This window comes from Pagrus major, chromosome 7, assembly GCF_040436345.1.
Source record: "Pagrus major chromosome 7, Pma_NU_1.0".
NCBI lineage: Eukaryota > Metazoa > Chordata > Actinopteri > Spariformes > Sparidae > Pagrus > Pagrus major.
The window spans coordinates 11,049,076-11,076,833 of NC_133221.1; the positions used below are offsets into that span (position 1 = coordinate 11,049,076).

At 43.9% G+C, this 27,758-nt stretch overlaps 3 protein-coding genes across 5 annotated transcripts in view; 2 read left to right on the plus strand and 1 right to left on the minus strand.

Annotated features, from left to right (window-relative positions):
• The window catches only part of iqsec1a (IQ motif and Sec7 domain ArfGEF 1a), a 98,392-nt gene extending 78,293 nt beyond the window's left edge, over positions 1-20,099 (plus strand). Inside the window, exons 1-14 of one of the 3 annotated variants that reach the window (XM_073471048.1) lie at positions 4,793-4,952; positions 5,606-5,885; positions 6,178-7,457; positions 7,987-8,148; positions 8,539-8,661; positions 9,079-9,245; positions 10,218-10,357; positions 11,408-11,437; positions 12,179-12,304; positions 12,426-12,525; positions 12,767-12,928; positions 13,276-13,452; positions 15,011-15,060; positions 16,369-20,099. In XM_073471048.1, coding sequence (XP_073327149.1) covers positions 4,852-4,952; positions 5,606-5,885; positions 6,178-7,457; positions 7,987-8,148; positions 8,539-8,661; positions 9,079-9,245; positions 10,218-10,357; positions 11,408-11,437; positions 12,179-12,304; positions 12,426-12,525; positions 12,767-12,928; positions 13,276-13,452; positions 15,011-15,060; positions 16,369-16,905 — 3,435 coding nt within the window. In that variant the 5' untranslated portion in view covers positions 4,793-4,851 and the 3' untranslated portion in view covers positions 16,906-20,099. Of the gene's footprint in view, positions 1-4,792; positions 4,953-5,605; positions 5,886-6,177; positions 7,458-7,986; positions 8,149-8,538; positions 8,662-9,078; positions 9,246-10,217; positions 10,358-11,407; positions 11,438-12,178; positions 12,305-12,425; positions 12,526-12,766; positions 12,929-13,275; positions 13,453-15,010; positions 15,061-16,368 lie in introns of those variants that run through there. The other 2 variants (XM_073471047.1, XM_073471049.1) reach the window with 2 other exon arrangements.
• Positions 20,100-20,848: 749 nt separating this feature from the next.
• On the plus strand, positions 20,849-22,676 carry gp9 (glycoprotein IX platelet). The gene is made up of 2 exons (XM_073471125.1): positions 20,849-20,964; positions 21,807-22,676. Exon 2 carries the CDS (start codon positions 21,808-21,810, stop codon positions 22,600-22,602), a length of 795 nt encoding a protein of 264 aa, XP_073327226.1. The 5' UTR covers positions 20,849-20,964; position 21,807; the 3' UTR covers positions 22,603-22,676.
• A 583-nt stretch (positions 22,677-23,259) lies between these two features.
• On the minus strand, positions 23,260-27,698 carry LOC141000399 (haloacid dehalogenase-like hydrolase domain-containing 5). The gene is made up of 8 exons (XM_073471124.1): positions 27,462-27,698; positions 26,523-26,726; positions 26,290-26,402; positions 26,104-26,197; positions 25,964-25,997; positions 25,686-25,860; positions 25,389-25,577; positions 23,260-24,706 (listed from the first exon to the last, which is right to left on the minus strand). Exons 1-8 carry the CDS (start codon positions 27,579-27,581, stop codon positions 24,310-24,312), a joined length of 1,326 nt encoding a protein of 441 aa, XP_073327225.1. The 5' UTR covers positions 27,582-27,698; the 3' UTR covers positions 23,260-24,309.
• Between the last annotated feature and the right edge of the window lie 60 nt (positions 27,699-27,758).

A 27,758-nucleotide genomic window follows, 5' to 3' on the forward strand; every position in this document is an offset into this window, starting at 1 on the left:
TGTAACGCCAAAATCTGGTGTCTTTCATTTATCCATCAAAATGTAATGACTGCTAATTGTCCTTAATAGGTTGTGATTGGAGTTCTCAAAACAGCTCAACTCAAAAGTGTAATCAGGCCGAATGTTTGGTGGATGGGAGCCATTCAGCAATCATGAAGATACCATTCAAGACTGCTGGTTTCTGATTGGATTAGATGCCTGATGACAGTCTCTGATTCATAGACAGCTGGCAAACTGAAGTGTACAGCTTACAGTAGTCCAACCATGAGTCTTACGAGGCTCCAGTCGACTGTACGCCGTCTGCTGCAGACTCTCCAGAGTGATACTGTCAGTCTGCTGGCCAGTGCAGCTCTCCAGTTTGCAGCTGTGTCATACTATAAATCCCCAACCTGCTCCCTCGCTGTCTTTTTATAGCCGTTTCAAAATCATCCATTAGCATGGTCACTGGTGCTGAAATGACGGATACACCTGAGTGTTTACTGGCAGGTTCACCTTTTAACGCTCGACTTCATTAACGTGTTACCGTGTGGTCTCCTGACCTTTTACCTGAAAAATCCATTTCCTCACATCTGTGTTTTGAGTGCTGCTGCGTGCATCTGTATTTATGAGCTCTCTGAGGAGACAAGTAAATCTGCTTTTGTTGTTTGTGCTGGAGCACATGTTGTCGGCGCATGTGGGGCCAGAAGTGTGATAGAGGAAGTGCTGTTTGATTTGATTTAAAGGGCCAGTTCACTGGCTACGTTTACATGACACACTTGTCACTTTAAGGCAGGAAATCTGATAATGCGTTCACGTCTTTTGCTTTATTGCTATTACTATGGGTGCAGAGTTGATCAAAATATTATCAAACTTGCTAGAAGCAGCAATTTTTCAATTCAATTCACAAAGTCCCAAAAATGAACTAGTTCACGTTCATTCAGTTTTTTTTTGTTTTGTTATTATTTTAAATGAGCCGCTCCGAGGTATTCTTTTTAAACAGAACCTCTTACCCATCCATCACCAGTCCCCATTAGTGTTGGGGGTACAGCAATGTATCACTTTTAGCAATAAATAAGTAATGTAAAAGTGTCCTATTGAAGACTTTTTAAAATAAATCCACATTGATAATTCCAACGCTGAATGTTATCTGTGATATAACAGTTATTGTTGTTTGTTGAGCATGATTGTTAGGCTTCTACTGGCAGTCCCTATGATGCCTGGGCTGCATCTGCCAACCAATCAGAGGCTGTGCTTCTGACTGAGAGCCTTCAAAAGGCTCTACATTATCGCCCATCACTGGATTTGCAATGAATTGCAATAAACTTGAGCTCCAGTGTTTTGATTACTCAATATGAAACATTACTCTCCTCTATTTTATAATGCTGGGTGGTACTTAAGAACATTGTTAACTTTCGCAACGCGTTGATGCCCTAATCTACCAGTCATGTTCTCCAGACTTAAGAGAACATGATTGTTTGGTACATACCCCAACAAATGTTATATTATCATGGTTTTAATGTTTTTTTATCAGTGAAAATGAAAATTGTGACGCAAAAATGATCATTCACACTATTCACATTCACATTTCCATCGCAGTGTCTCTCAAAATAGTCGCAATCTGATTTTTTTCACCATATCGTGCAGCCCTAGTTATTACACATATTTTATCTTAGACCCCCTCATGAAGTTTGGCAAGCAATCAGATTTCCATCACCATCTGCCTTTTGTGCACCACAGTGAACAAAAATAAACCTCAGCGAGCTGATCAGACTTCCTTAGCAACCGTGGTGGTTTTGTATTTGAATATTGCCGATACAAGATGGCATAATGTGTTCATCCAGTAACAATACTTCATACATACACGAGGTTCCTCATCCTCTTTTTTCTATATTTATATGGCTAAAGACTGGATTTTGTGTTCACACCAGTGTTTCTGAAAATAGATAGACCTTTCAAGAGTAGAACTTAACAATAAAAATAAGGCAACAAGTGTAAAATTCACTTAAGACGAGTAAAAACAACACAAAGCAGAACTAAATGGTATCAAAATTGCACAAAGGCAAGTGTAAACAGGTGGGTAAGGAGTAATCAGATTGCTGTTGCAGTGCATGTGGAAAGACTTCTCTATAAATGTTTAGCATAGTCCTCATTTCACTGGCTTTTACATTTACAATTGAATGGGGAAGTCAATTATATTTTCTGCAAAGCTTTGAAGAGAGCCAAAGCAAAAGAACAAAAAGCCACACATCTTAAACACGAATTAGAATTTGATTGGTAAAACATGCCGGCACATAGCATAGTTTGTAGACTTCTCTGTCTTCTCTGTGACTTGGTTTGGCAGTCATGTTAGTTCCACACTGCAGCTCTCCCTTCCTCCGTACCGTCAGCCTGCACTTCATTAGCTTTCTTCTATTCCCAGAACTCCTGTAGATGTGACTCCTCTTTTCCGGGATGGAGGAATGTTTCTCCCTTAGGTCCGACTGATGGAAGGGGTTGAGGCCTGGGTAGGGGTCTGGGCCTGTTTGTTCAGGATGTGTTGAGAGGGAAGGAGGGGAGAAAGGGAGATGGTTGACCCCCCCTCCTCAAACCCACCCCCCAAAATCCCTGAATCCCATGGCTGAAAATCACTGCCAGCTGAGCTGAAATGCTTATCCATGCCTACATCGGAGCTAACAGAGGCTCCTGGTGGATAAAGAGCCAGACTGAGCGACAGCAGTCCTTGTGCGATCATATTTCAAGGAGTTGACAGCCACTAACAGGAAGTGGTCCTGGAACAGCCATCATTGCTTCATGCTGCACCTTTCACTGTCGGTTGCACAAACCTCATACATTTCGACTACAACATGTTGACATGACTGGTTCCGCCTGAGCCATGTGGAGTCATTTCTGCCTCTTCTCTTGAAAAAACCTCCCCTGCAACTTCCCCTGCTCGCTTCTTTTTCCCCTTCAACATCCATTACAGCGTAAAACATCAGCTCTTAAAACGCTGCTCTCTCATCCTTTCTGCCGCTTTTTTCCCGCCATCATGAGCAGCTGACTTCACTCTGTGCAGTGTTCAATGACCTCAGAGCAAAAAAGTACTGCAGCACTTATTCTCGCTCTCTTTTTCTTACACACCCACAGTCACTCACAGTCAGGATGTCTGGTTGGTAAAATGTGAAGCAGAAAAGAACAAAATGGAAGGAGAGATGCTGGCTACTGGTCCCGCTGGGGGAAGGCAAAGCCAGAACTGTCGAGTTGTAGTTATGATTTTGTGGCTTGAATGTTTTTTGGGTTAAAGAGGTGAGAGAGCGAACCCCGAAGGAACACTGTAGTAGCTCCTAAAATCAGTCTAGTTTGTGTTTTCAGTTATTTAATGTAGACTCAGCTCTCTTCCCCACAGTCATATTGTCAGATTACATAAATTGAAATGTATTTTGCTGAGATATTTCAGTCCGGACCAAAGTGGTGGATCGACTGACTGACCGAACAAACCACCACTATACTGTCCGAATGAAAAAAAATTACATTTTCATCTTATATTTTCATATTTGTTCCTTCATTTCCTTGAACATCCAGGTCAGTAATCAAACTTCTAATGAAGAAATCATGAAACTGAAAATTACCACCGGCTGTATTCTGGTGCTGTGACAGCACACAAGGTGCGACTTTTAACTTCAGGGATGAGAGCGTCACCGTGAGCCACGACAGATGGTCGGGGAGATTCGTCCCAGTGGCAGTTATGAAATGAAGTCTTACTTCCACTGCGTTGTGCAAGGTTTTATGTCGGTCTCTTCTCTGTAGCTGTGTGAACATTGTGTGTACCTATTGCCACAAGGGAGTCACTCGGCATTTACTTACCGTGAAGCTCTCCTGTGTCGCGGTGGCCTCGGCTAACACTGAATGGGTCATTTCCACTCTCTGACAGAAGGAAGGGAGGCCACAAGAATTAATTTTGCTGCAGCATTTGGTGGAAGTGAACACCTGCGCTCCTTCACGACATAATAATATTTCCAGTTGCATCCAAACTCCAAGTTTTTTTTGGATGCTGCCTTACAATAATTGGTGGTAGTTTGTCAGCCACAGCATGTTTTAATATTTCACGCTCAAAATTTGTTAAAAAGCAGAAGTGCCTCTTTTGGAAAATATGTCATTCTCCGAAAGTGTTTCTGTTGGTTTAGGAAACTGAAGTGTTTGAAACCCTGCAGAGATGCAAAGTGACTCAGTTGTAATCACTTACAGTAAGCTTCGGATTTATTGTTACTTTATATTGCACTGCAGCATGTGCATTGTAGCAGACTGAGACGGGCAATATGCTTGAAATTTCTAAGAGGCTTTAAATAATCATAGACTACAGTGGGCCATGAATGAGTGCCGTGCTGAGTGGTGTCACAAATCAGTACATTTATATTCAGTATAGAGTAAAAGGTCACAAAGCAGGTGGACAAATCCAACTGCTGTTTAAACTTTTGACCATTTTCAGTTCCACTTTTTCACTCTGCATCGGTTGCTGCTTGCTGTCTAATGAAGGAAGTGGATTGTGTACACTGTATGGGTGTGTCGAGTCACAGTTCAAACACATTAGGCTGCCAGCGGACGGTGAACGCAATGTACCGTGGAGGAGGAGAAGTGTTAGTTAGTGTAATGTAAGTTATTGAGCAGGTGGGCGCCGCGTACACCCACTCTCTCAGCCATTTCTAAGGGGCCGCTGCTGAAGTTGTGTTTGCTGTCATTCACCTCTAAACTGGACTTTGTAACGTGCATTGGAACAGCGTGTCGTCGCTCCGGCAAACATGGTGTAACTCTCTTCGGTCACTGATTGGCCCTTAAGGTGGCATAAACTTTGGTTTCCTGGAGGAGCGTGTGTACTCTGGACTTCGCTTCACTGAAAGAATGGTGGACAAGATTTGGAGGAAGAGTTGGCTGTTCATAGAAAATAGACGGTCTATTCGCAATAAGAAGCCCTCTTGTAGCGAGGCAGAATGTAAGAGTGAGTGAGTAACCTCTTGTTTTTTCTTTCTCCATTTATTTGTTTAAGAGCTAACGCCACAAGGACAACGGATGTCTGGATGTGTTTAATATTTGAAGAGTGTTTACGTGGCATTTGTATTTTCTGAATGTAGCACAGCAAATTTAGTCACACTGTACACTCTATTGTTATATTACAGAGATAAGTGCGAGTATTAGGCAGCTTAAGTTGAATGAAATGGGGGTTATATTGCATAAAGCTGTGGAATCAGCACATTCCAAAAATGGCTGCACTCACTCACACACAGACACATTTCGCTTCTGTGATGTCATATTTGTCTGTCTATTCCTTAACTGATACTACTAGACTACTGATTAAGACTCATTTTAAAAAAGCTTAGGCTGTAAGTCCCTGAAGTTAAGCTACTTTGTGCTCTGACATTTCATAAGATGGATCAGAAAGACTGCAGCGATTAATCTGATAATACTTCAATCACATTCTGACTGAAAAATGTCATTTTCATTAACAAATTTAGGAGTGACAGAGGTTGTCACACGCTGTACAGATTGTGAAGCCGCTTGAAGCAAATTGTGATTTGTGATTTTGGGCTTTATGTATATTTTCTTATCATCTTTGAAGCTGAAATCTCTAATCGTCCCTTTGCTTTTCTTATTGCAGTGTGGAAGGGGATGGACGGCCCGGTGAGAGTGGCCCTTCCCTGGATGGTGGAGCCAGCTATGGCCAAGGCCCGGTGACTCACGGCTCGGCTATCAGCCCTGACCGATTTGACAGCCCGCTTTACAGCCACGGAGTCCAGCCTGGGCCTCAAAGACCCCGTCGGCCCAAGCTCCAGCACTCGCAGTCCATCCTTCGTAAGCAGGCCGAGGAGGAAGCCATCAAGCGGTCCCGCTCGCTCTCGGAGAGCTATGAGCTCTCGGCTGACCTCCAGGACAAACAGGTAATTTCAAAGTTGCCTTGGAGTTGGTCAAAGTTTCTTACATTCTTGCCTCAGAAGAATTGTCACATGCAATTTGTCTTTAGTTATCGGAAACCCTGCTGTGTGAGATTATTCGTGGAACAAATAAAGGAGGAAAAAGTGTTGTTAGATTGCCACAGGGCCACTGATAACTGGGGGAAGTGAATTATCCGTGACATCCAGGAGGAAGAATGTATAAACTAGTTAAGAAATCCAATTAAATATTCCCTGGGTGGCACAGTTTCACAATTAATTTACTCCGTCTTCTCTCCAGGTGGAGATGCTGGAGCGTAAATATGGTGGACGATTCATAACTCGGCATGCGGCCCGCACCATCCAGACAGCCTTCCGCCAGTATCAGATGAACAAAAACTTTGAACGTCTCAGGAGCTCTATGTCTGAGAACCGTATGTCCAGACGCATCGTTCTTTCCAACATGAGGATGCAGCTCTCGTTTGAGGGCCCTGAGAAAGTGCACAGCTCCTACTTTGAAGGGAGGCAGGTGTCCATGACAGAGGACGGCACCCCGCTGTCCATGGTGCAGTCTGAATGTGGAGATATAGAGGTCCACCAACAGGCCAACATGGCGTCTCACCAAGCCCAGCAGGGTGACCTGTCTGATGCCATCACGGAGCTGGAGGACGCCTTCTCCAGGCAGGTCAAGTCTCTGGCTGAGTCAATAGATGATGCACTGAACTGTCGCAGCCTTCAGGGGGATGAGGGTCCTGACCCAGAGGCTATGGGCTGCTCTAAGGTGGAGAGAGAGGTGCCCTATCAGGTGAAGTCCCACCGCAGGGCAGCCGGACGCTTGCACGATGAAACGATGGCATCCTATAGTGATGTTACCCTGTTCATCGACGAGGAGGACATGTCCCCCTCTATCGCTCTGTCGAGGTCAGGGGACCAGCCATCCAGCACAGAATCAGACTTGCGGTTGCGGTCAGTCAACTCCTCCCAGGAGTACTGGCCCATTGACCCCAAAGATGAGGGTCGTGACACAGACACGAGCTGCCGCAGCACTCCTTCTCTGGAGTGCCAAGAGCAGCGTCTTAGAATGGACCATCTTCCTTTGTTGACCATAGAACCTCCTAGTGACAGCTCAGCAGAGCTCAGCGACCGGTCCGACCGCGGCTCTGTCAAGCGGCCGCCTGTGTACGAACCCCACGGCCACATCGTAACGTCATCCCAGGCGAGCCCCAAACACATTTCCCACGGACCCCCGCCACGAGCTCCCTCCCGTGACGATGACGCACCCCTGCGCCACCGCCACCGCCAGCTGGAAAGCCACTTAGCCATCAACGGCTCCGCCAACAGACAGAGCAAGTCAGAATCGGACTTCTCTGATGGCGACAACGACAGCATCAATAGCACATCCAACTCCAACGACACCATCAACTGCAGCTCCGAGTCCTCCTCGAGAGACAGCCTACGAGAGCAGACGCTCAGCAAGCAGACTTACCACAAGGAGACTCGCAACAGCTGGGACTCGCCCATCTTCAGTAACGATGTTATCCGCAAGAGACACTACCGCATCGGCCTGAATCTCTTCAACAAGTAGGTACTCAGCTCTGAAGGAGCAGGCGCTTGACCTGTGTTCGCAGTGGTTAAGGGCCTGAGAAGCCTCTTGGAAAATCATTAGCTCACTGTGTGTTGCCCTATAAACTGTACGCAGCTGCATTAAAATCGAATTCAAAAGTATTTTGGGTGTGACAGTATGTGTCAGAGAAAAGGCTTTCCTCACTTGAACAAGACGCTACATAAGCATGACCTGTGATTTATGGCTGACATTGCAGTTGTGTCTGTGTTAGAGCTGTGGTAACATTTTGACACAGTTTAAATCAACTTTCAGAATCACTGATCACATATTTTATGTTTTCAGTCTGTTTGGATTATGCCCAGATGTTTACCTTCATCTTAAGACGTGGATAATCAATAGTTGATAGATCATTATGGTAAACATCACTGCTCTAATTTACCTCAGAGAGTTACAGATGTGTATTTTCTCAGAATTCAGGATTAAACCTAAGCAGATTTTTTTCACTGGCTTTTGAATTGACCTGCGTCGTAATGTTGGATTCATCAGGAAGCCAGAAAAGGGCATCCAGTACCTGACTGAGAGGGGATTCATCCCCGACACACCGGTTGGTGTGGCTCACTTCCTGCTGCAGAGGAAGGGCCTGAGCCGGCAGATGATCGGAGAATTTCTCGGCAATCGACAGAAACAGTTCAACAGAGATGTCTTGGAGTGAGTATGATCATTTTCCCGTCATCCTCCCTAAACCTAATTTTGAAATGTAACTAAGTGCATTTACTGAAGTGCTGTACTTCCATTATATGCTCATTTATACTTCTACTCCAATACAACTCAAAGACAGACATTGTCTGAGTAAAAGGAAAGGAGAAAGAGTGACAGACGTGGCACAAAAACTCCTCAAACACAACACATTAAGATCCTCCATGCTAAGATTGACTCATGGCAACAGTGTGGCCAGAAATCCCTCCTCGTCGTCTTTATTTTTTACATACTGAGATATCCTCCATGATAAATCTAGGCCAGCTAAGCCCTCTAAGATATACGCCAATTGGTGTTGTTTGTGTTTCATTTTCTCTCTCCGTCTGTCCCCTTATGTTCCAGCTGTGTGGTAGACGAAATGGACTTCCAGGGCATGGAGCTGGACGAGGCTCTCAGGAAATTTCAGAACCACATCCGTGTTCAGGGTGAGGCCCAGAAGGTGGAGCGGCTCATCGAAGCCTTCAGGTTAGATCCCACACTGACACAGAGCATTTAAACATACATGGAAAACAGGCCGATGACTGCACAGGGAAAACAGAGGAAAGAAGCAATCCTCAGCCAGCGATTATCACAATGAATGATTGTGTTTGAGGAAAGACAGGAGGGTGTGTGTTCATATGTACACAATCATAAAAGACAATCTGTCTGTTGCATGCGTGTATAATAATGCTTTGTGCTCATGCCACTCAAAGCATTTTATGTAAACTCTTCTTTTGAAAAGTCATTGAGTTTCCTCACAGCTGTGTTCTGGCCTTACTTCTGTTTTCTTCTGGAAGTGTTGAAAATGTTTCTTCACATTAAGCGTGATTCATGAGTTTGTGTGCGTTTTGTAATCTGAGGTACGTGATGGGTCACACTGTCCTTCTTGTCTCACGTCTCCAGCCAGCGCTACTGCATCTGCAACCCCACGGTGGTGCGGCAGTTCAGAAACCCCGACACCATCTTTATCCTGGCGTTCGCCATCATCCTCCTCAACACTGACATGTACAGCCCCAACGTCAAGCCCGAGAGGAAGATGAAGCTGGAGGACTTTATCAAGAATTTGAGAGGTAGAAAATGTACATTATGCACATGAATTATACACCCGAGGACATAATGAACAGTGTACATTACTCCCCTTGTGCTCCTAGTTGGACCACTAGATGCACGGCTAACTGAGCTCATTTCTGCTAATAACGCTAGCTCTAGTGAGAAGCAGTTAGTGGTTACTCAGGGGATATCCTCCTTTTTGTTTTGAGTATGAATTTGACAGATGGCCAATTCTTACATATTGCACCTTTAAGTCCACACCGCTGGGAGGACGACAACGACAGTGGCGAACAATAACTTTGGTCAATTTTTTATTAATTTTTTTATTGTTATTGTTTTTTTTTATTTCCAGGGACAATGCACATTGATCAACATCCCTGTGGACATACATATACACATCACCATGCACTGTCGCTCAATATAAATCCTGCTTGGTGTGCAAAATGTGTCAATAATATGCCAATAAAAATCCCACACACTGCATATAATGTATGTAGGCCTGCATACATGCTTACAATGCACACAGTCCATCCACACTACGTAAGCATATTTATCCAATATTTATTCTTTCTTTCTTGCACCACCTCTATTGCCTCTTTTCACCATCCTTGTGTACTGTATAGAACACACAGAATGGTTGACCTGCACAGCCTGATCAGTGGCCAAACCCTTTTGAGTCTGACGCCTTAGTTACTCCACTAGTGTCACTTCTTGAAGAACCCCTCTAGTGCTGTAATATAAAGAGTAGAGCCCGACCGATATATTAGTTGGCTGATATTGGCCTATCACAGATGCATCATATCAGCGTATAAACTGGCCAGTATGCACTGATATGAAAACTCTTATTTTGCCAACTCAGCTGGGGACCACAGCAAGTGCTTGGTACCGCAGTTTACAGAACGTTCTTATTCGTCAGTACGGAAGCTCATGTTGATATTGTTATAATGAACTTGGTGTGGACGGCCCTAACTCGGCTCTCCCCTGTGTGCCAGGTGTGGATGACGGGGAAGATATCCCTCGGGAGACTCTGGTCGGCATCTATGAGAGGATCCGTAAGCGCGAGCTGAAGACCAACGAAGACCATGTCTCACAGGTGCAGAAGGTCGAGAAGCTCATTGTGGGAAAGAAACCGGTGAGTATCTACTCTACAAAGTTCACTAAAAGTTATTATAATTTTCAAGGTGTGACATTAATCTCTGAAGCATCTTTTGCTTGATTCCTTTTCTTGAAATGCCACTTTTCTCTTGATTTACTGACAAGTTTGAGCCATAGAAGGAACAGTGTGATTCAGAAAAATCTAAGTGTACCTTTGGGTGTTGTTGTGTGAGAGCGGACACATGCCTGGGCTTAGACCTTCACGCTGGTGATTTTAACACACCCAAAGCCCTTGAGAGATGTCACCTAATGCTGCTGTCCGTTGAAAAATGGGCACCTTCTGCTGCCTTAGCACTTTACACTAAGTTTATCCTGCATTATAGTTCTTCCTTAGTTTTAGAGGGAAAGTGTTTTAAAGCAAAGTTAATTACCCGCTAGCATGAGTTTGATTGTTTCACTAATCATTAAGTCAGTTAATTTCTGTGCATGAATACTGACCAAGAGCTATTATCTCATTTAGTTGTGCATGTGCTCCAACCCCTCAGGAGCGGGCCGGAACAGCATTTCTGCATTATTCTGCGTGCAATGATGTCTCTTTCATGTGTGAAGGTTAAAAGTGTGATTAACCTATGCAGCCTCGGGGAGAAGCTTGTCGTGCATGGAGGACTTTGTGTGAGTCGGTTTCCTGCGGGATGGATGGGTTCCTCTGCCAGTAATAATTTAACGTATTGAAAAATGATCCCTCGTCACAGAATTAAAAGCTCAGGAGGAATCGCGGTAAAATACTTTAGTGTGAAAACCACGCTGGAATTCCTCTCCATAATAATCAGGCCCACTGGTGCTGCACGGAGTGGTCCTCTAAAGGGAGGATCTGTTTTCATTCCAACATCATTACGGACTCCCTCGAGTCCGGCAGCATAGAAAGACCACCACCCTGTATACATGCATATCGTCATGGCAACTTAAATAGGCTATAGGCGCACAGCCTGCAAGGAAAGATCCTTACGTTTGTTTTTCATAAGCAAGAGAAAACAAAAAGCTGCATTTAACATATAACTTCTTTGTCTTTACTTTTTTTTTTTTTTAGATCGGATCACTCCACCACGGCCTGGGATGTGTAAGTATCCATAAATCATATTTCATTCATTATCATGCATGTGCACAGCTTCCTGTCTCAGAACATTGCAGTTACAGCACATCACACAGGTAGTTTCAGAGTCAAAGGCGGGAACTTTTGCCCCCTAAAGCGTCACATCTGTCATCGAGAGATGAGCAGTCATTGCTGAACCCTGGAGGCAGAACCGACACACATAAATTCTTGGGTGGCACTGAGCTGCAGAGTGTTTACAGATTCTGTGCTCAGCAGGGTGTACATCACTGCTGGGTGCATGCCATGCAGATGCCTCTCAGTCACAGATTACACTGTAGATCCCCAGTTTTTTAGGGGGATGATTAGTTCTGATCATTTTTATGGGAGGAGCGAGGCGCTGACTTTGCACTAGTAGTACTAAAATGTTTTGTAATTTGTTAATGCCAATTTTACAGTACATTTGCTGTGGTAAATACTTATTTTGAACACTAAGACACTAACTTTGGCTTTAGATAATTGTAACTGACATTAATCCCTATTTTCTAATCAAACCGTTCATTGATTTAAAAAAATCAACTAAGGATGAAATTAATCTTCAGTGGCAGTCCTAAACAGTATATCCAATATGTTGCAACGTCTCCTTGTGTGTTAATGCTGTTAAGAATGCAAAAAATTCTGCTCAAAGGACCTTATTACCTCGTACACCGAGGCAACAATGACCTCTGAAGTGTGAAAAGTGTCTGTGCTCTTTTCTTTTTTACCTTGAAGGTGTTGTCGCTGCCCCATCGCCGACTGGTGTGTTACTGCCGCCTGTTTGAAGTGCCAGATCCCAACAAGCTCCAGAAGCTCGGCCTGCATCAGCGGGAGATCTTCCTGTTCAACGACCTCCTAGTGGTAAAAGCCCTCTCCTCTCCTCTCCTCTCCTCTCCTCTCCTCTCCTCTCCTCTCCTCTCCTCTCCTCTCCTCTCCTCTCCTCTCCTCTCCTCTCCTAAAATATTATATTTCATGATTTCAGGTAACCAAGATTTTCCAGAAAAAGAAGAACTCGGTGACGTACAGCTTCAGACAGTCTTTCTCTCTGTACGGGATGCAAGTCATGCTGTTTGAAAACCAGTGTAAGTGGCATTTCTTTTCATTCTGTCTTCGCCTCTGTGGCGTGTTAGCCGACAGTGTTTACATCACAGGGTTTGATTTAGCGCAGGAACACATCCAGCAGGAGTGGGAAGTCAAACCAATGGGCTGTGACATTGTTTAAACCCCAGACTTCAGACAGATTTGCCCCAATGTGTTTTTACTTGGTTTTGATCAATGGCCCTTGTATAAATGTCTCTCCCTCTCTGTTTGCCTTTGCCCCAGATTACCCAAATGGAATCCGGCTTACATCAGCGATACCAGGTGCGGACATCAAAGTCCTCATCAACTTCAACGCACCCAACCCCCAGGATCGCAAGAAGTTCACAGATGACCTACGAGAGTCCATCGCCGAGGTCCAGGAAATGGAGAAATACAGAATAGAGTGTGAGCTGCCCTCTTTTTCCGCCTCCCATCCCCCTCTTCCTCTCCTCTGTCTACCTCAGGCTGTGTAAAGTAGAAACAGGGCATGGTCCTCATTACTCAACTGTGGCACTTTACGAGGGAGAATTTTTACAGAGTTCACAGGATGGCTAGAGCATTTATTTTCTGGACATTCAAGAGGCAATTCTGTTAAGACATACAAGAGCAGGATGTTGGAAATTATAAAGATCAATAATGAGTTTCAGACAGCGAAAGGTGGCTGAGTGCATTACAGAGAAGTTCCCTGGCCCGAGTGAGATGTAAAAACCACTGCCACTTACCTCAGTCTTTCCTTTGGCTCCTCTCCACAGCCGAGCTGGAGAAGCAGAAGGGGGTGGTGAGGCCCAGCATGTCGCAGAGCTCTGGCCTGAAGAAGGAGGCCGGAAATGGAAGCATGAACCGCGCCAGTCTGGACGACACCTACGCCATGGGAGAGGGCCTGAAGAGGAGCGCGCTCAGCAGCTCCCTGCGAGACCTCTCCGAAGCAGGTACAGCCCCTGCTTTTTACCAGCCAGGTGTCACGCACCTCTCTGTGATGACATGAAGGGGATAAAAATAGCAAAATGTTGTTTCACGGCACCATACTTTGATTTTTAGAAGTTAAATCCACTTTGTAACTCACCCATGACTGGATCGTTTGGTCTGGACGATGTGTCCTTTAATGCTTAACTTCTCCTGTACCCTGCATACTTTGTTTTAGCAAGACCTTTTTCCGATCCAAAGACTGAATACGGACCTTATTTGAGAAGAATTGTTTCAGAAATGCAGTTTTTATCCAGATTTGTCTTCTCAGTGATGAATGAAATTGACAGGCAGTTCTCACCCCTGATCATCCGGATTCTTTCTCAACATTTCCATTCATGTTTTTATCGTCACTTTTTTTTTCAGCACTCTTAAGTTTGTTTTTATCCAAAGACATCCCATGTTAAGTTGTATTCAAACATCATGTGCCATCTCCTCTCACGTATATTTGTGAACCAAACAAATCGGTGCTGATGTGCACCAGCGACAAGATCAAGATTTTTAGCCTCAGACTTGGTGTTAACAGTCATCTCACATCCATGAATATCAGTGTTTAACACGGCCGCTCCGTCTCTGAAGCAAGAATACATCTCATTCATTACAGATAACAGCTATGTGAAGTTATCGGGTGATTAACTTGATAACAAAATGAAATCCAGTCAGGGGTCTGCCTCAGTGTTGGTAATACGATACGCTCTGCTCCTATGATCACTTCCTCAGTGGGAAACGATAGGTCAGCCAGCGAAGAAGTCTGTAGAAGTCCCTCCTGTCTCCTGTGTTTCTCCGATGCAGGATGTGGCATGTTAGTGGGGTCATTTTTGTTAAGTGTTTTCTTTTTCCTTTCCTGCCATACTCCATTTCATGTGTATTTACTGTGTTATTTCCATACACATCAGGTATTCTCCTGTATATGTGTGATTATTGGTCATGTATCATTGGCTGAGTGTGCCTAACAACGGCAAGAGTGCTCTGTTCGCCCTCAGACCTGTATATGCCTGTACATCCCATGTGCAACGACCACTGTATTGCTTTTGATGTGTCTCCTCCTTTGTGACTGTCACTGAGACTGGCTTTTCGCCAACCTTGACCCTTTTTGCAAATCTACATCTTGTGACAACATTAAGAAGGAGTTGTCACGCTTTAATCAACTAAAAAAAAAAAAAAAAATGGAAAAATTTGCTCCGGCATCAGCCCTTTTTTAAAGACGTAGCTCGCAATCTTTTGGTAAAACCTCCCTATGGACATTTGGACAAGTGCGTTTCAAAACTTAAATCACTGTAATTCCATTGCAGCTTCAGTTTTTCAAGAGTAAAGACTTCACTACAGTTAGCCACAATCCCACCTATCACCCACCACCCTCCCAGACCTGAACGCGCTCTCCCTTTCCCGCCCTATATTTGGACCTTACTCACAGTCACAATGCACTGCACTGCCCCCTGCGGGACTGGCGGGCGGCCTAAACGTCTGTAGTCTATCCAGGAGTGCTGTCGATCTCTAATCTGTGGTATTGCATGTCTCGGGCAGGCAAGCGGGGGCGTCGCAGCAGTGCAGGATCACTAGACAGCAATATGGAAGTAAGTTGGAAGCAGCTGGTATCCAAGCTACTCTCTATGTGATGATGTGCACTGTGAAAACACACCATTTATTTTTTGGTCTTACACCTCCTTTGCTTCATAGACTCAGTCCATTTGTTTGGATCATTTATTTTTCCTTCCTGGGATGCCTTATAACCTGCTTGCCTCAGTTAGTGTGCATGCATGGGTTGCCTGCCTCTGATCCTGCCCCTTTGTGGAAGCCAGAGATCTCCTGTTTTGGTCATGTTATATGACCAATATACACTTTTATCTTCAAACAAGCATGACTCTACTAATCCCCTCCTCTGATCCCTCCCCTTGTCGCCTGTCTCTGTCTTTCATTCAATCACATCCAAGCGGTTTTCATTTGGTTCTTCCTCTCTGTGGCAGGGTTGTAGCTCTGTGAGACACTAGGAAACTGTACATCTCCTGCAGCCCCTCCTTCTGTCCGGGTCTTTCTTTTTTCCCCTTATCCACAACTTCTCTTTAATGTTGTAAGGTTCAGGGAGGAACGTAGCCTTCACAGTCAGAGAGGTCTGCCGATGGGCTTCACAAGGACTTCTAAAGATGTGGATTTCATTCATTCATCTTTCCCTCATTCCATGTGTCCATGAGTCCATGTGTTGGGTTGAAGTCTGGGACCCTGAAAATTTCATTCTGCTGTCAAAGACGTCATACGGTCTCTCTCCAGTCTTAGATGAAGCATGTGCCAAAGGAAACGCTTTATTAGGAGAATTCGTACCTGGATAGTGAGCAGTGTCGGACCCAGAAAAAGAGGGGGAAAGTGTCCAGGCCTGTTGTGAAGTCTGCACAAAAGAGCTTAGTTCCTCCTGCCTTCTGACTTCTAGTTGAATGTGTGGATGACGAGTTTGCCTGTCACATCCTCTGCATGTGGAAACTATGCCTCCATTGATTATAACAAGTTGCATGTGTGACTCTTTAGAGGGTTTGGCACACTGACTGCAATGAAGATGAAATGTTGTCTTTTCTTCCCCTGTTAATGTCATTATTTATGCTCTTAATGGTGTTTATACAATTACTCTTGTTACAGATATACGGTTTCAAGCCAGTTAGCTCCTTTGAACAGAGGCTTCCTTCATCTTGAAGCTGAAATATTCCTAGCGTTGCTGCTGCCTACCATGAAAACATTTTTAGTTTCTCATTTGCATGCCCTATAACATTTTGCTACTTGTTTATCTGAAATAAGAAAACTGTGAGTTCATCCTGCTGGTGCCTTGTAGCTGCAGTTGAGTAGCTGTTGTGCACAGTGTCTCACGGACGTGCTGTCACCTTTTTTCCCGCCTGCAGGGGTCCATCATTAGCAGTCCACACACACGCCGGAGAGCCACCACGCCACGTGAGGGCGCACCCCGCGGCCATCCCTCCATCCCTAACTCAGCATCGACCTCCATCCTTGGGTCGCTCTTTGGCAGCAAGCGAGGCAAACCGTCATCCCAGGGCCACCCTCCTTTCCCTCCGCCCGGTCACCCCACCCTCATATCCCACAAGCCCCACCCGACCAACCTGCACCACACAGCACAGGTAGCACACCCAGGGCAGGCCCAGCAGCACGGTCACCATTCCCACTACTGCCAAGTCCCACAGAACCCACCGCCTTACCACCACCACCACCACTACCACCCCCCTCCCCACACGCAGTACCACCAGCACCCGGCCTACTCCTCACATGCACACCAACACGGCCATTCACAGCACAGCCATTACAGCCAGCATTCCCATCACGCCTCACACTCCCAGCATGCTCCCCACCACCACAGTCAGCAAGCGGGTTCGGTACCTGGCGGACCCAAACCCAAACACAGTGGCATCAGCACCGTAGTGTGATGCTCCTATTGCAGAGAGGAGAAGCGAGGAGGGGACTTGATGAAGGAGGGACAATTGCTTACACCAAAGGGACTGACAGCATAACTCTATGGCCTGTCCACTGTGTTTTACTGCTGCTGTGATGGAAACACACGCAGTCACCTTTTTCACCTCCAGGTCCAACTAATATGCAGGATGGAAATCGGACTCAAATCTTCCACCAGGGGCCTTTTACTAGTTTGCCTGATCATGGGCCTGGCCCCGTCAGGGTTTCGTGTGGGGGGAGGGGGTTCTGTACAGGAAGATGCTCTATGTTTTCCACACACACACACACACACACACACACCGTTTGGCCGCGACGGCTGTAGAGAAAATGTGTTTTCTCATCGAGCCGCTCCCTACTCCTCCATTCCCTCAATAACCTGTCTTACCTTCACATAATCAGGAGGAAAGACGACCTGAGACGAGAACGCGGCTGACTGTTTTCTCTGTCACAGCGATGGCGTCGTTTCCCGCGCACAGCCCCTCCGGAAGTCAACTTACAACTCTTTGGTTTGCAGATCCTCACCATCATATGAATGCAATTTGTCGTCGCCTCCCGTAGAAGCTCATACGTAGTGAAGATATAATCATTTCACACTAACTCAAATCAAAGGAGAGGTTAAACAACTGAGGCGACCGTCTCAGTCATTGTAGTTCTAGTGCTGTATTTACTGTAGATGACAGCTATATGTGTTGTCTCCTAGCTCTCATAAATAAATGTGCCAATTATTAATGCATAATCTATTTAGTCAAGACTTCATGTACAGTATATTGTGCGTAAAGTAATTTGTAAGATTATACTTACAATTATTATTATCAGCAAAAATGAATTCTATCAGTATTATACTGACTCTGTGGTAACAGGATGTAGATCTGAAAGGAGTGAATTCCCCATTCAGTCCGGCCTATAATCTATTTTTGCCTTTCGAATGGATCAGGAGGATGGATGGCAGCTGTTGCATATGGGCCTCAAAACGCTGTGCTGTGTGTCGCGGCTGAAGCCTCAAAGCAGACTTTTCCTGTCAACTCTCTGGAACGCTAAACCGGGCTGGTTGGTTGTTTTAATCTCAGTTTACTACTCATACTGTGGCTGCTTAAACTGTAAAAAGTAATGTAGATTAAGAGTAAAAGGACAATAAATGGACCCTCGGAAGGCGTTGAACATGTCAAGTCTGTTGCCTTTAACGTATGTGACAGCTGCACGTCTCGACTCCTCAAATTAAAAACACAGAAATTTGAAATCTTCTTTTGCCTTGTTTAGTAAGTTTTTGTTTAAGTCACCGACAAGGTTTGGTGAGTTAATAAAATCAGTTCTTACACAGTAAAGTATTTTTTTCATCTTTTTTCTATCATATGTGCAATATCTTTGTACTGATTTTGTACATCAAGAACAAGGTGTCCCTCCAATTTGTGCTTTTTTTTTTTTTTTTTTCCCATGTTGCGTCATTATTTATTTATATTTTTTTTTGTTTTCGACCCCTGTCAGAGTCGTTCTCTGTAAATTAATGTGTGGCTGTCCTCGTGGTCTTATGAGAGGTACAGACTCGGAGTTCAGTGGAATGTCTAGTGAGTGATTTTTTGCATGTAATGTTATTAATGTGAGGCTATCCTCTGCACATTGTATAACGAATCAGTGTTACCATAGCAAGTTTAAGTGCAATCATGTTCAGAAAAATGCAGACTTGTACTGAGAGTGAAAGTCTGTTTTCTTTTTTCTTTTTTTTTTGTCCAGGATGAGATTCAGGTGAAAAAATAACTTTGGTTTTTTCCATTTAAGAATATATAAATACTTACTTACACAGTTCACAGTGGAAAGAGGAATGTGTGTATATATTTTAATAAAAGGAATATGCTTCTCTTTGGGCTGAACAGAAATATTTTGCTGGATAAGCACATATGGAAGAACACTTTCATTTTTTCAGGAAATGCAAATATATTCAACAAAATGCAAACTGAACAAAGGAACTGGGTATATGTAAAGAATAACTTTCTACGTTCTACAAATAAGAGTCTATTCTAGTGTGTAAATTAGTGACAGTAAACTGTTTGTCCCAATATTCAGGTTGTAAATGTATTTTAACATTCACAGATAAAAACCATCGCCATAAGTCAGGCTTACGCTCACACATCTCTCCTCATGTGAATGAACAAAAGGACGTTCGGACGACAGACATATCACATTTGGGACGTCAATGATCAGTTGAATGTGTCTTTCCATTGATTTCACATCTTTGCTATAATTCTGAAATCTTGGGATGATGTAAAACCGAGGAATCTGTTTTGTTCTGGTGTGTGTTGTAGTGCTTCAAATGTCTTCAGTCATTCTTTGTGAGAAGGTACCCCAACGATGCACTGCATGGATCATCATGTGTCCTATTCACTGTGAGCTGATGGGGGGGAGAAAAAAATCAGCCTATAAATTTTGACTTCTCGTTTGTTTCTTTTTTGGATCAGTTTGGGGAATTTCCCTGATGTTGATGTGTTCTTGTTGTTTCCATGTTTGGCTGGTAGTTGTTGCAGCTCAGCATGCATTTCATTAACAAAGCCATTGTGTAAATTACAAACATAAAGAACATTGCACTTCTGTTGCTGAGGGCTTTCATCGTGTAAATATGGGATTTTGATGTGCAAACTGATGAACTGCTTGGAAGGAGACTGTCGTTATGAAGCTGTAAAGGGACCAAGACAGGGGTTACAAGAACTGTACATAATGTGTATATGATCAGTACTCTATTCTGATATCTGCAGTCAAGATCAGGATGTATATACATCGCCACCTCGTAGATGGATCAGAGGGGTGATTTATGAACATATCGATTGTCTCTGCCTCCAGCTGTCTTGAACTGACATTTGCTGTAGAAAATCAAAAACAGACTGTTAGAAAGTCCGCTGCCATTTACACCCAGCTCTCTTTTCATACATGCACCTCCCCTACCATATACACACACACATACACACACACACAAACAGACGAACACACACACACATCCAGCTGCAAGCTGTTCAGTCTGGCGCGAGACACATTTTAAAAAAGGAAAAGACAAGAATGGCCTCATTTATATGTGCATTCTGTTTGTACAGTGAGTAGTGAGTCAGTAAGACCCCAGTTATTGTAAAACTTCAACTGTGACAATGTTGAGAACGCAAAATAAACGAATATATGACTTATGGTACGCATGTGTTGTTTTTGTTTTATTGAGCACCAGGTCTGTCAGTGTGAATCAAACGAAACCCTTTCTTTTCCATTTTCTTTATATAATGCATTTCACATTAGTGCCTTTTCTCTCGGCTCTGGTATCTTCCTCCTCCAGGCTCCTACATGACTTCCCACTAGTGTGGCAGCATTTCCACTAGAGGGCATGCATCAAAGTGCTATAAAGTGAAAAGGGAAATCTGTACCATGACACCACCTATGGGTGCAAAGTGTACCTGCTACACAGCTCCTCGTAGGATCATGAGTGCAAATGATTGTTCACACTCTTACCTCTCAGCTTAAAATCTGTTTTTCTTTGTAGATTTTTCTTGGATCACTGGTTATGTCCAACCTTCTTTGCAGCTCAGAGTTTTCTCTTTGGCCTCCAGCTCATTCAGAATTTGTCTTTCAGAATATATCATAGATAAACTAAAGCTGCTCATTTCCCCAGCTATATTTTTGCACTAAAGTGCCCCCTGTGCGCCACAGTGGATGTCAGTAATGAACACTGTGTGGGAGAGCTTCAGATAGCCCCCCTCCGCTCTTCCTAATAGATTAACTCTTATCTCTTTTAAGCAGATGGATTCCCTTCATGTCAAATGCATCATAAGTATGCAGTGTTATTGGTGCGTTCCTCGCACTGACGTCACTGTTTTTGGGTGTGTGGTAATTCAGAGTTTAATAACACGTCAGTTAGAGAACAGGGACACCATGGGCTCAGAGGAACTTTTGAAATGCTCTCATGCTCGAATGCAACATTGGATTCAAACAGTGGATAGATAATGATATGTGAAGGATGACCGGCAACACAAGAAGTAACTTCCAAGTTGGCTTGACTTGAAAAGGTTTGTTGTCTGTTTTTGTCATAAAAAGAGCAGTTTTACATCCACTGTGTCATTTTGCTAAATCAGAATATTTTTTGTTTGTTACAGCTAAAGCATGCACAGGGATATCTAATATCTGCGTCATATGTATTTCTTTTGGCATAAAAACTGAAGAAGATTCTGAATATAGACTGAGTGTTTGTTGCTTAAAGGTTAAAAGTTCAACCAAAAATGAAAGTTCAGTCATTATCTGTAGTCCGCAAAACAGCTTTGCGGCATTCTCCTAAACAACTGAAGATAGAGATGGGGACTTGAAAAAGTGAAAAAAACATTAAATGGCTCCATAGCCTACAGCTTGTCCTGCATAATCCAAGTTTCTCGAAGCCTTATTTGACCCCTTGACCCGCGGTTGAGCTTGTGCACCACTTCAGACGGGATGCCTTCTGCTTATCAGCTACAGTGAAGATTTTGGCTTTAAAAAGGTCATAAATAACATCTTTTCAAATCAATTTGGGATCTTTGGGCTTCTGGAGACTTTTAGTACATGGGCCAAGCTGTATGGAGCCATTTTATGTGCTGCATTGCTGTTTTTGCTGTGAATCTCCAGAAATGTTTTGTGGACTACAAAACTTAACCTGAATTTCCATAGGCATGAGGGTTAGTAGATATTAACAACATTTTAATTTTCAGGTGACCTTATCCTTTAATGTTAAACGTGTCCTGATACACAGCTTCATGGACTATGTCTTGTTTACTTGAATACTGCACTGTAAGCATCTTATAAAACATCCTCTCTGTTCCTACTATTATGTAAGCTGGAAATAACAGCGCCAAGAGGGAATAATCTTTTACTTATCCCACAGGATGCTCTCCTGTATAAGCTTGGCTGCTCTCCTTTGCTTGGCCCCATCAAGTGCAGGAACTCCTGGTCAGCCCTCAGCCCTCCTGCCTGCTGGCCTTAAAGTGAACTGCAGCTCATTAAGCATCATGGAGCTGACTCATCTGCCCTCAGACACCGCGGAGCTCCATGTGCAGGACAACCGGCTCACCTCAGTGACCCCAGGCCTGTTTGACCGACTCACTGCACTGAAAAAGGTCTCCCTATATGGGAATCCCTTTCACTGCGACTGCAGGATCCAATACCTGAGGAGCTGGTTGCTAAAGAACCGGGCTATCGTCTCCAGGGAGCCCACCTGTGCCAGCCCGAGCTCTGTGGCTCTGAAAGCCATCACTGAACTGAGTGACGACTTCTTTTCTTCCTGTGCCCTCAAAGGATGCACTAATGGGGCTTATAACACCATGATGGGAGTGTTGCTCTGCTGCATTGTTGTCCTGCTTCTGTTGTGTTTGAGACTGGCCAAAGTGTCCACCATCACCTTGTACATAGATGAGAGACATTCAGATTTGGAAGCTGACTCTTCGCGCTTACAGAGGCCCAAACGCAGGAGGAGGCTGCACACCGGGCTGTCAGAGGTCTCTCATTCTCTCACTTGTACAGAGGATCTAGAAAAGCCACTTATGCCACATAACATGGAGTTACTGCCGCAGGTACTGGATGTGCTGCACAAGAAGCACAATATAAAGATAAACCTACCTGAGCGGCGTCTTTCTCTACTACAGAGGAATAACAAATATACTACAAGTGACAAACAGAGTTGAGGTCAGTAACAAGGCAGCACAACAGATTGCTTTGGGGTTTTTTTTCCAATAAAGTTGTTTTTAACACTTTTCAACACTTCTTCTGGGTGACTGCTTTTTTTTAATCTTACACTACAACCTAATTATATTCAGGGAATTGTTACTCATTCAGGCGTGGAATGCACCAGATAAAATGATGAAGAAAAATCTAATTGAAAAGTGTGGTTTGCTGTACACTGCATGTCATAACGTGCTATATTGTAGCAAGAAATAATGTTAAAATAATGTGCTAATACACTTACATTAGAACACTTGAGTTCTGAGAACTATTTTGGCTGCTGATTGCATTGAAAATGACCGAATTGAAAATGCCTAGATACTCATCAGTCTATGCTTGTGACATATTTGTCTTACAGCTGATGAGTAACATAAAGACAAATCTGCACTCTGTTGTCTGTTACAGATGCTTAAAGGGGCAATGTGTCGTTTAGGAGAAGAAACTCAGAATTTGAGTATTTACATTATTAATGAGGTACTAATACAACCTCAGAAATATCTATTTTTTCCTTAATTGAATAAACAATCTGTTCTTGTAAGAAAATGAGGTCCCAGAACACTGTTTGAAGCTAGAAAGGTGGCAGGGTCCGCCACAGATAAACAAAGTAAAACAGTACAAAATTGGGTCAGTTTGTTTATTCAGTTTGTTTAGGGCGTAAAAAAAAAAGAAATCAGTCAATGAAGATCTTTTTTTGTCCTCTCATAAAGATTTCTTCCCCAAAACCATAGTGCACCTTTAATTATAATAAGCTGTCGCTCATTTTTGATGGAAAAAACAAAACTTTGCAAAGCATGTCCAACTATTTCTTATATTTCCTTAAGTTACAGTATTTACAATGAGTAAATGGCTACAAATGATCAAATATTGCGCCGTAAAAGCGTTCGATTGGCATTGTACTTGTATCTAAATAAATGTCTCGTTAGCTTTGCCTCCAGAGTTAAAATCTTAAAGCATAAAAATGAGTTTCTACATCATAATAAACAGGTTATGGCAGGAAGGTATGGTAACATTTAACAAAGATGAAAGTTTCTGATCTGTGCAAATACTGGTCAAGGCTCTCACAACTAGACAAAATGCAGACAGACAGACAGTACTATTAGAGGACAATATTGCACATCAAACAGTTGTTTTCTTTTCTTTTTTACAGTACAAGTATTACTCTTATATTCATGCATAGATTTTCCAGGATAAACGGGTAAACAAATGACTACAAATGCAATAATAAAAGTCACCTCAAGAATAAAGGTCAAATGTTATCTGATGCTTCTTAAAAACACTTCTCAATTTCTGTAATAAATATAGGATGATTTCAGGATTTGTAATTATCTAAAACATTACTATCATCTAAAAAAATACTTAGTAATAAGGTCAAATAAGGCTGTTCGACACTTTTCCTTAATGAAAAACAGGTAATTTAAGACTATCACAAAAACAATATAAAAAGAGCGGTTGACAGTAACAGTTACATGATTCATTTTCTCTAAAGTTTGTCTGAATGTTGAAAGTTTAAAACGTGACCCATGTGTCGTCAATGCCCTGTCAGGTGGTTAAACAATGTCCACAGTGTTAGGCTCCTACAGGTTTATGCATTAAGTGGTATACACAGTTTAATGCTTCCACTCCCTCCTTCCCTCTACAAGCACCCGCACAAAACCTGTTGGCTCAAAACTCTACTGAGGCACAAACTTCTCCTGCTCAAAGATGAGGTCGACAGCATCGGCCACATCGTGCACAATGAAGCCCGGCTCCACCAGCCCGGGGTCGAATCTGAAGTCCCTGTGCCCGTGGAACACAGTCTCTTTGATGCAGTGGTTTGCGTCAGACGGCACCTCTGCGTTGGGGTTATACACCCCAGTGCAGACTAGGACAGACTTACAGGAAGTGGCAGAGGGCAGCGCCAGCTCGCTCTCCAGCAAATTGTCGATCTCCTCCTCCTGGGGTACGGCGGTGGTGGACCCTGTGGCGGCCACCATCTTAGCAATGGCTTTGGGGTTCTTCCTGGCAACTCTCTCCTCCAGGTAGCGGTTGTACAGATTGGCGCCGTAGATGTCCGTCATAAGGTTGTCTCTGAGAGTGCAGAGGGGGAAGAGATCGCTCAGAGTACGCACAAAACTGGTACTTGTATGTGCATGGAAGTGTTCATTTTCTGCTGTGTTCAAGGAGCAATTAAAGCAATCACATAGTGCTGACACACAAACGCAGAGCAGCTGTACTAGCACGACAGCAGCAACACTCGTGATAAAAAAGTTGAAGTGAAACATGCAAGCTCTGGAGGGAATGTGTGACATGTTCACTAACACGCTTGCGGGTAACTGAGAGGGAGGAGTTCTGTATTTTCACATGATGTTTCTCACCAGATTAGTATTCAGTTGGATAAAATTGCAAACCTTAATTCAAATGTGAGCCAACACACTTTCCATTAACTGGCAAATACGAGTGATAAACCTCGCTTTCACTATGCAGTTCTGTCGGACATCAGAAAAGGAAGGCTAACTGGTGATCCAGTCAGGTTGGCAGCCTGGCATTTCTGTCTGCTTTCACGTCTCTATTATAGACTTAATGACTGAAAAAACACGTTTTGTCCCGTGTTGTTGTTATTTGCGGCTCTGAGAAAAAAACGGAAACGATCTAGTCGTCTTTGCAGCAGCGGCGGAAACAATAACACCACTTGGAAGACTGAAAGGTGAGAAAGTTGCCTGTTGCCACTTTAACTACATTTGCAATACGGACAACAACCTTGGTGTCTTACCCTATCGCATAAAGGGAAGTGACGGGAAGTTTCCATTGCCTCTGCATGGCCTGGCTTCTGATGAGGTACTCTGCAAAGTGGTAGGTCAGCTCGCTGGGTTTCCCCATGAGAGCGTCGTACTTCAGGTCTTTACCGGTTATCTTCTTATAGATGTTCTCGAGGCACACAAGAAATGTCCCATGGCCAAACCTGAGACAAACAGTGGAAGACAGAGGACACTGTGCTTTAGCTGCTATTGTTAAAAAATGAAATCCTTCTTTTAAATCTTCTGTGACAGCGCTGATTTTTAAAGATTACCGTGGAGAATGTGCCTCGGCCATCCACATGAGGTCCATGTTGCAGGCCAGCAGGGGGAGGTGAGGATTACTTTGGGTGTTGTGAACGCTGCCGAGGTTACCGTTGGTCAGCAAGACGTCAACTATCAGCTGCAGGTTGGTCTCCCATCGAATCGGCTCCCCGAACAGAATCACAGCTGTATGTGGAGTTCAAAGATTGACACAAAATCTTGTTGATGTCAATAACTCAACGCACAACTGAAGAACCTTTGAGATGAAACCAGAGGTGAATGCTCTTACCTTCTACCTTCGGAAGGTTGCCAACAGGATTGGACTGAAATAAAAGAAGAGACACTAAACACGTGCTGTTGTGTTTAACTTAAAAACAGTTTGATGCTTTTTTAAGCAACGAATTTCTGCACCAGATTTCAATATCTCACCGGCAGTTTAGGTCTCCGGTTGTGATCCACCATGTCCAGCAACGGGAATGATTCCCTCAGCATGTCAATACTGACAACATTTTTAAAGCCCACACTAAAGACACAGTGTTAAGGACAAATGAAAAGCAGCATGTGGTTTAAATAGGTCACAAACAGAAAACACAACAAAGCAAAACTCAAGGATACTTTTTAGCAATTTCCAGGACCGGTCCCTGTCCTGACACCAGCACACACTTGTCATGAAACTTCTTAAACATCCTCAGGGGACTGTGGGACATGATGACTTGATCCTGTGTAATCTGGAAATAGATCAAGTGTTAGGAGGGGTTAATAACACAAGTGAGAAGGGACACCATCCAAAAAAAGGAACTAAATTACACATTCATAAAGCCTCTTTAACTATTTCTTTGATAACTCACAGGCACTCCCAGGATGTGAGACAGCTGGTCTGCCTTTGTCTGCCGGAGGCAATTCCCTGCATTTGTGACAAAAACAACCGGCACCAAAAACTGTCCCTGAGAGTCGACCAGCTTCTCAAACGACTTTTTTGCAGCAGGGATCGGCATCCTCCCCCGGACGAGCACGCCATCGATGTCGAACAACAGCCCGAAGCGTGGCTGTGGCTGTGGGAACAGATGCAGGTTCATCAGTCAAACTGACGGCAAGACATCAGAGAAAATGTGGAAAACAAGCAACACAAGAAGAAGAAAATGGAGGCTGGGTGATACTTTTTTAAAAATGATCAGAATTGGGGTGAAATGGTGATTCAGTAAATACCTAAAGGGGCTTTAATGTGGCTGATAAATGTACTTTTTGAATGTGTCATGTCTGTTATAATATTGTTTCCACACATTGAGAGGGCAGACTCTACATTATGACATCATCACATGGGCCCTTTATTATTTTCTGCAACATACAGGGCAGCCATAGAGAAGCCATGGTGGGAAATCTGTGGTGACACAGCAGCTGTACATTGGGGTGTTTGGCTGCATTAACATCACGTTATCACAACAGCTAGTATAAGATCCTCTGGCGCTTGTTTTCTGGTGTTTTCTTCTGTTGCTGGGGCTCAGAGAGCAAACCAGGAACACAGTGTCTCAGCTATTGTTTATCTCATGAGGGGTTAAATACAGTATAAGCTACATCTGCTGCTGTTCTCCCTGATGCCAGCTCCCCCCTGCTGTTGTTTCCTCCTCCACATCTGAGAAAGTTGCATGCAACACTGTATGTATGCAACGTCGATCTGACACATTATAACTAAAAACCCCCCCGGACACAGTTCAGTATAAAGTATCGCCTCGTCAACAAACACACAGCGCTCGCCTGAGCGCAGGGCGCAGCAACAGCTCCAACCGTACCTTGCTATTAGAATGAGTTCCGCAAAACCCGCACCGAGAACCGACAATCCCAGCTTTTCGTCTGGCTTGACGGTTACTCAGGGTGTGCAGGCTCCGGTAAAACGACAGGAGTCCCCTCATCTTATTTATGGTAACAAAAAAAAAAAAGAAAGAAAGAAGAGAAAGCAAATGGAGCCCGCAGGAAGCCTGAAGCCGGCTCGCTCCGGCCGCGCTGCCTGATGATCGGCTTGTTTTTTCCTCAGATGTTTTCTCGCGTATGATTTGACTGGGCGAGACCCGATGACGACATATGAGGAG

Coding starts and splice junctions, on each gene's coding strand:
- gp9 (XM_073471125.1), top strand. CDS start 21,808: ATGCTCTCCTGTATAAGCTTGGCTGCTCTCCTTTGCTTGGCCCCATCA.
- LOC141000399 (XM_073471124.1), bottom strand. CDS start 27,581: ATGAGGGGACTCCTGTCGTTTTACCGGAGCCTGCACACCCTGAGTAAC. Junction 26,727..27,461: donor GAACTCATTCTAATAGCAAG/GTACGGTTGGAG, acceptor CTGTTCCCACAG/CCACAGCCACGCTTCGGGCT. Junction 25,578..25,685: donor GCCGAGGCACATTCTCCACG/GTAATCTTTAAA, acceptor TGTTTGTCTCAG/GTTTGGCCATGGGACATTTC.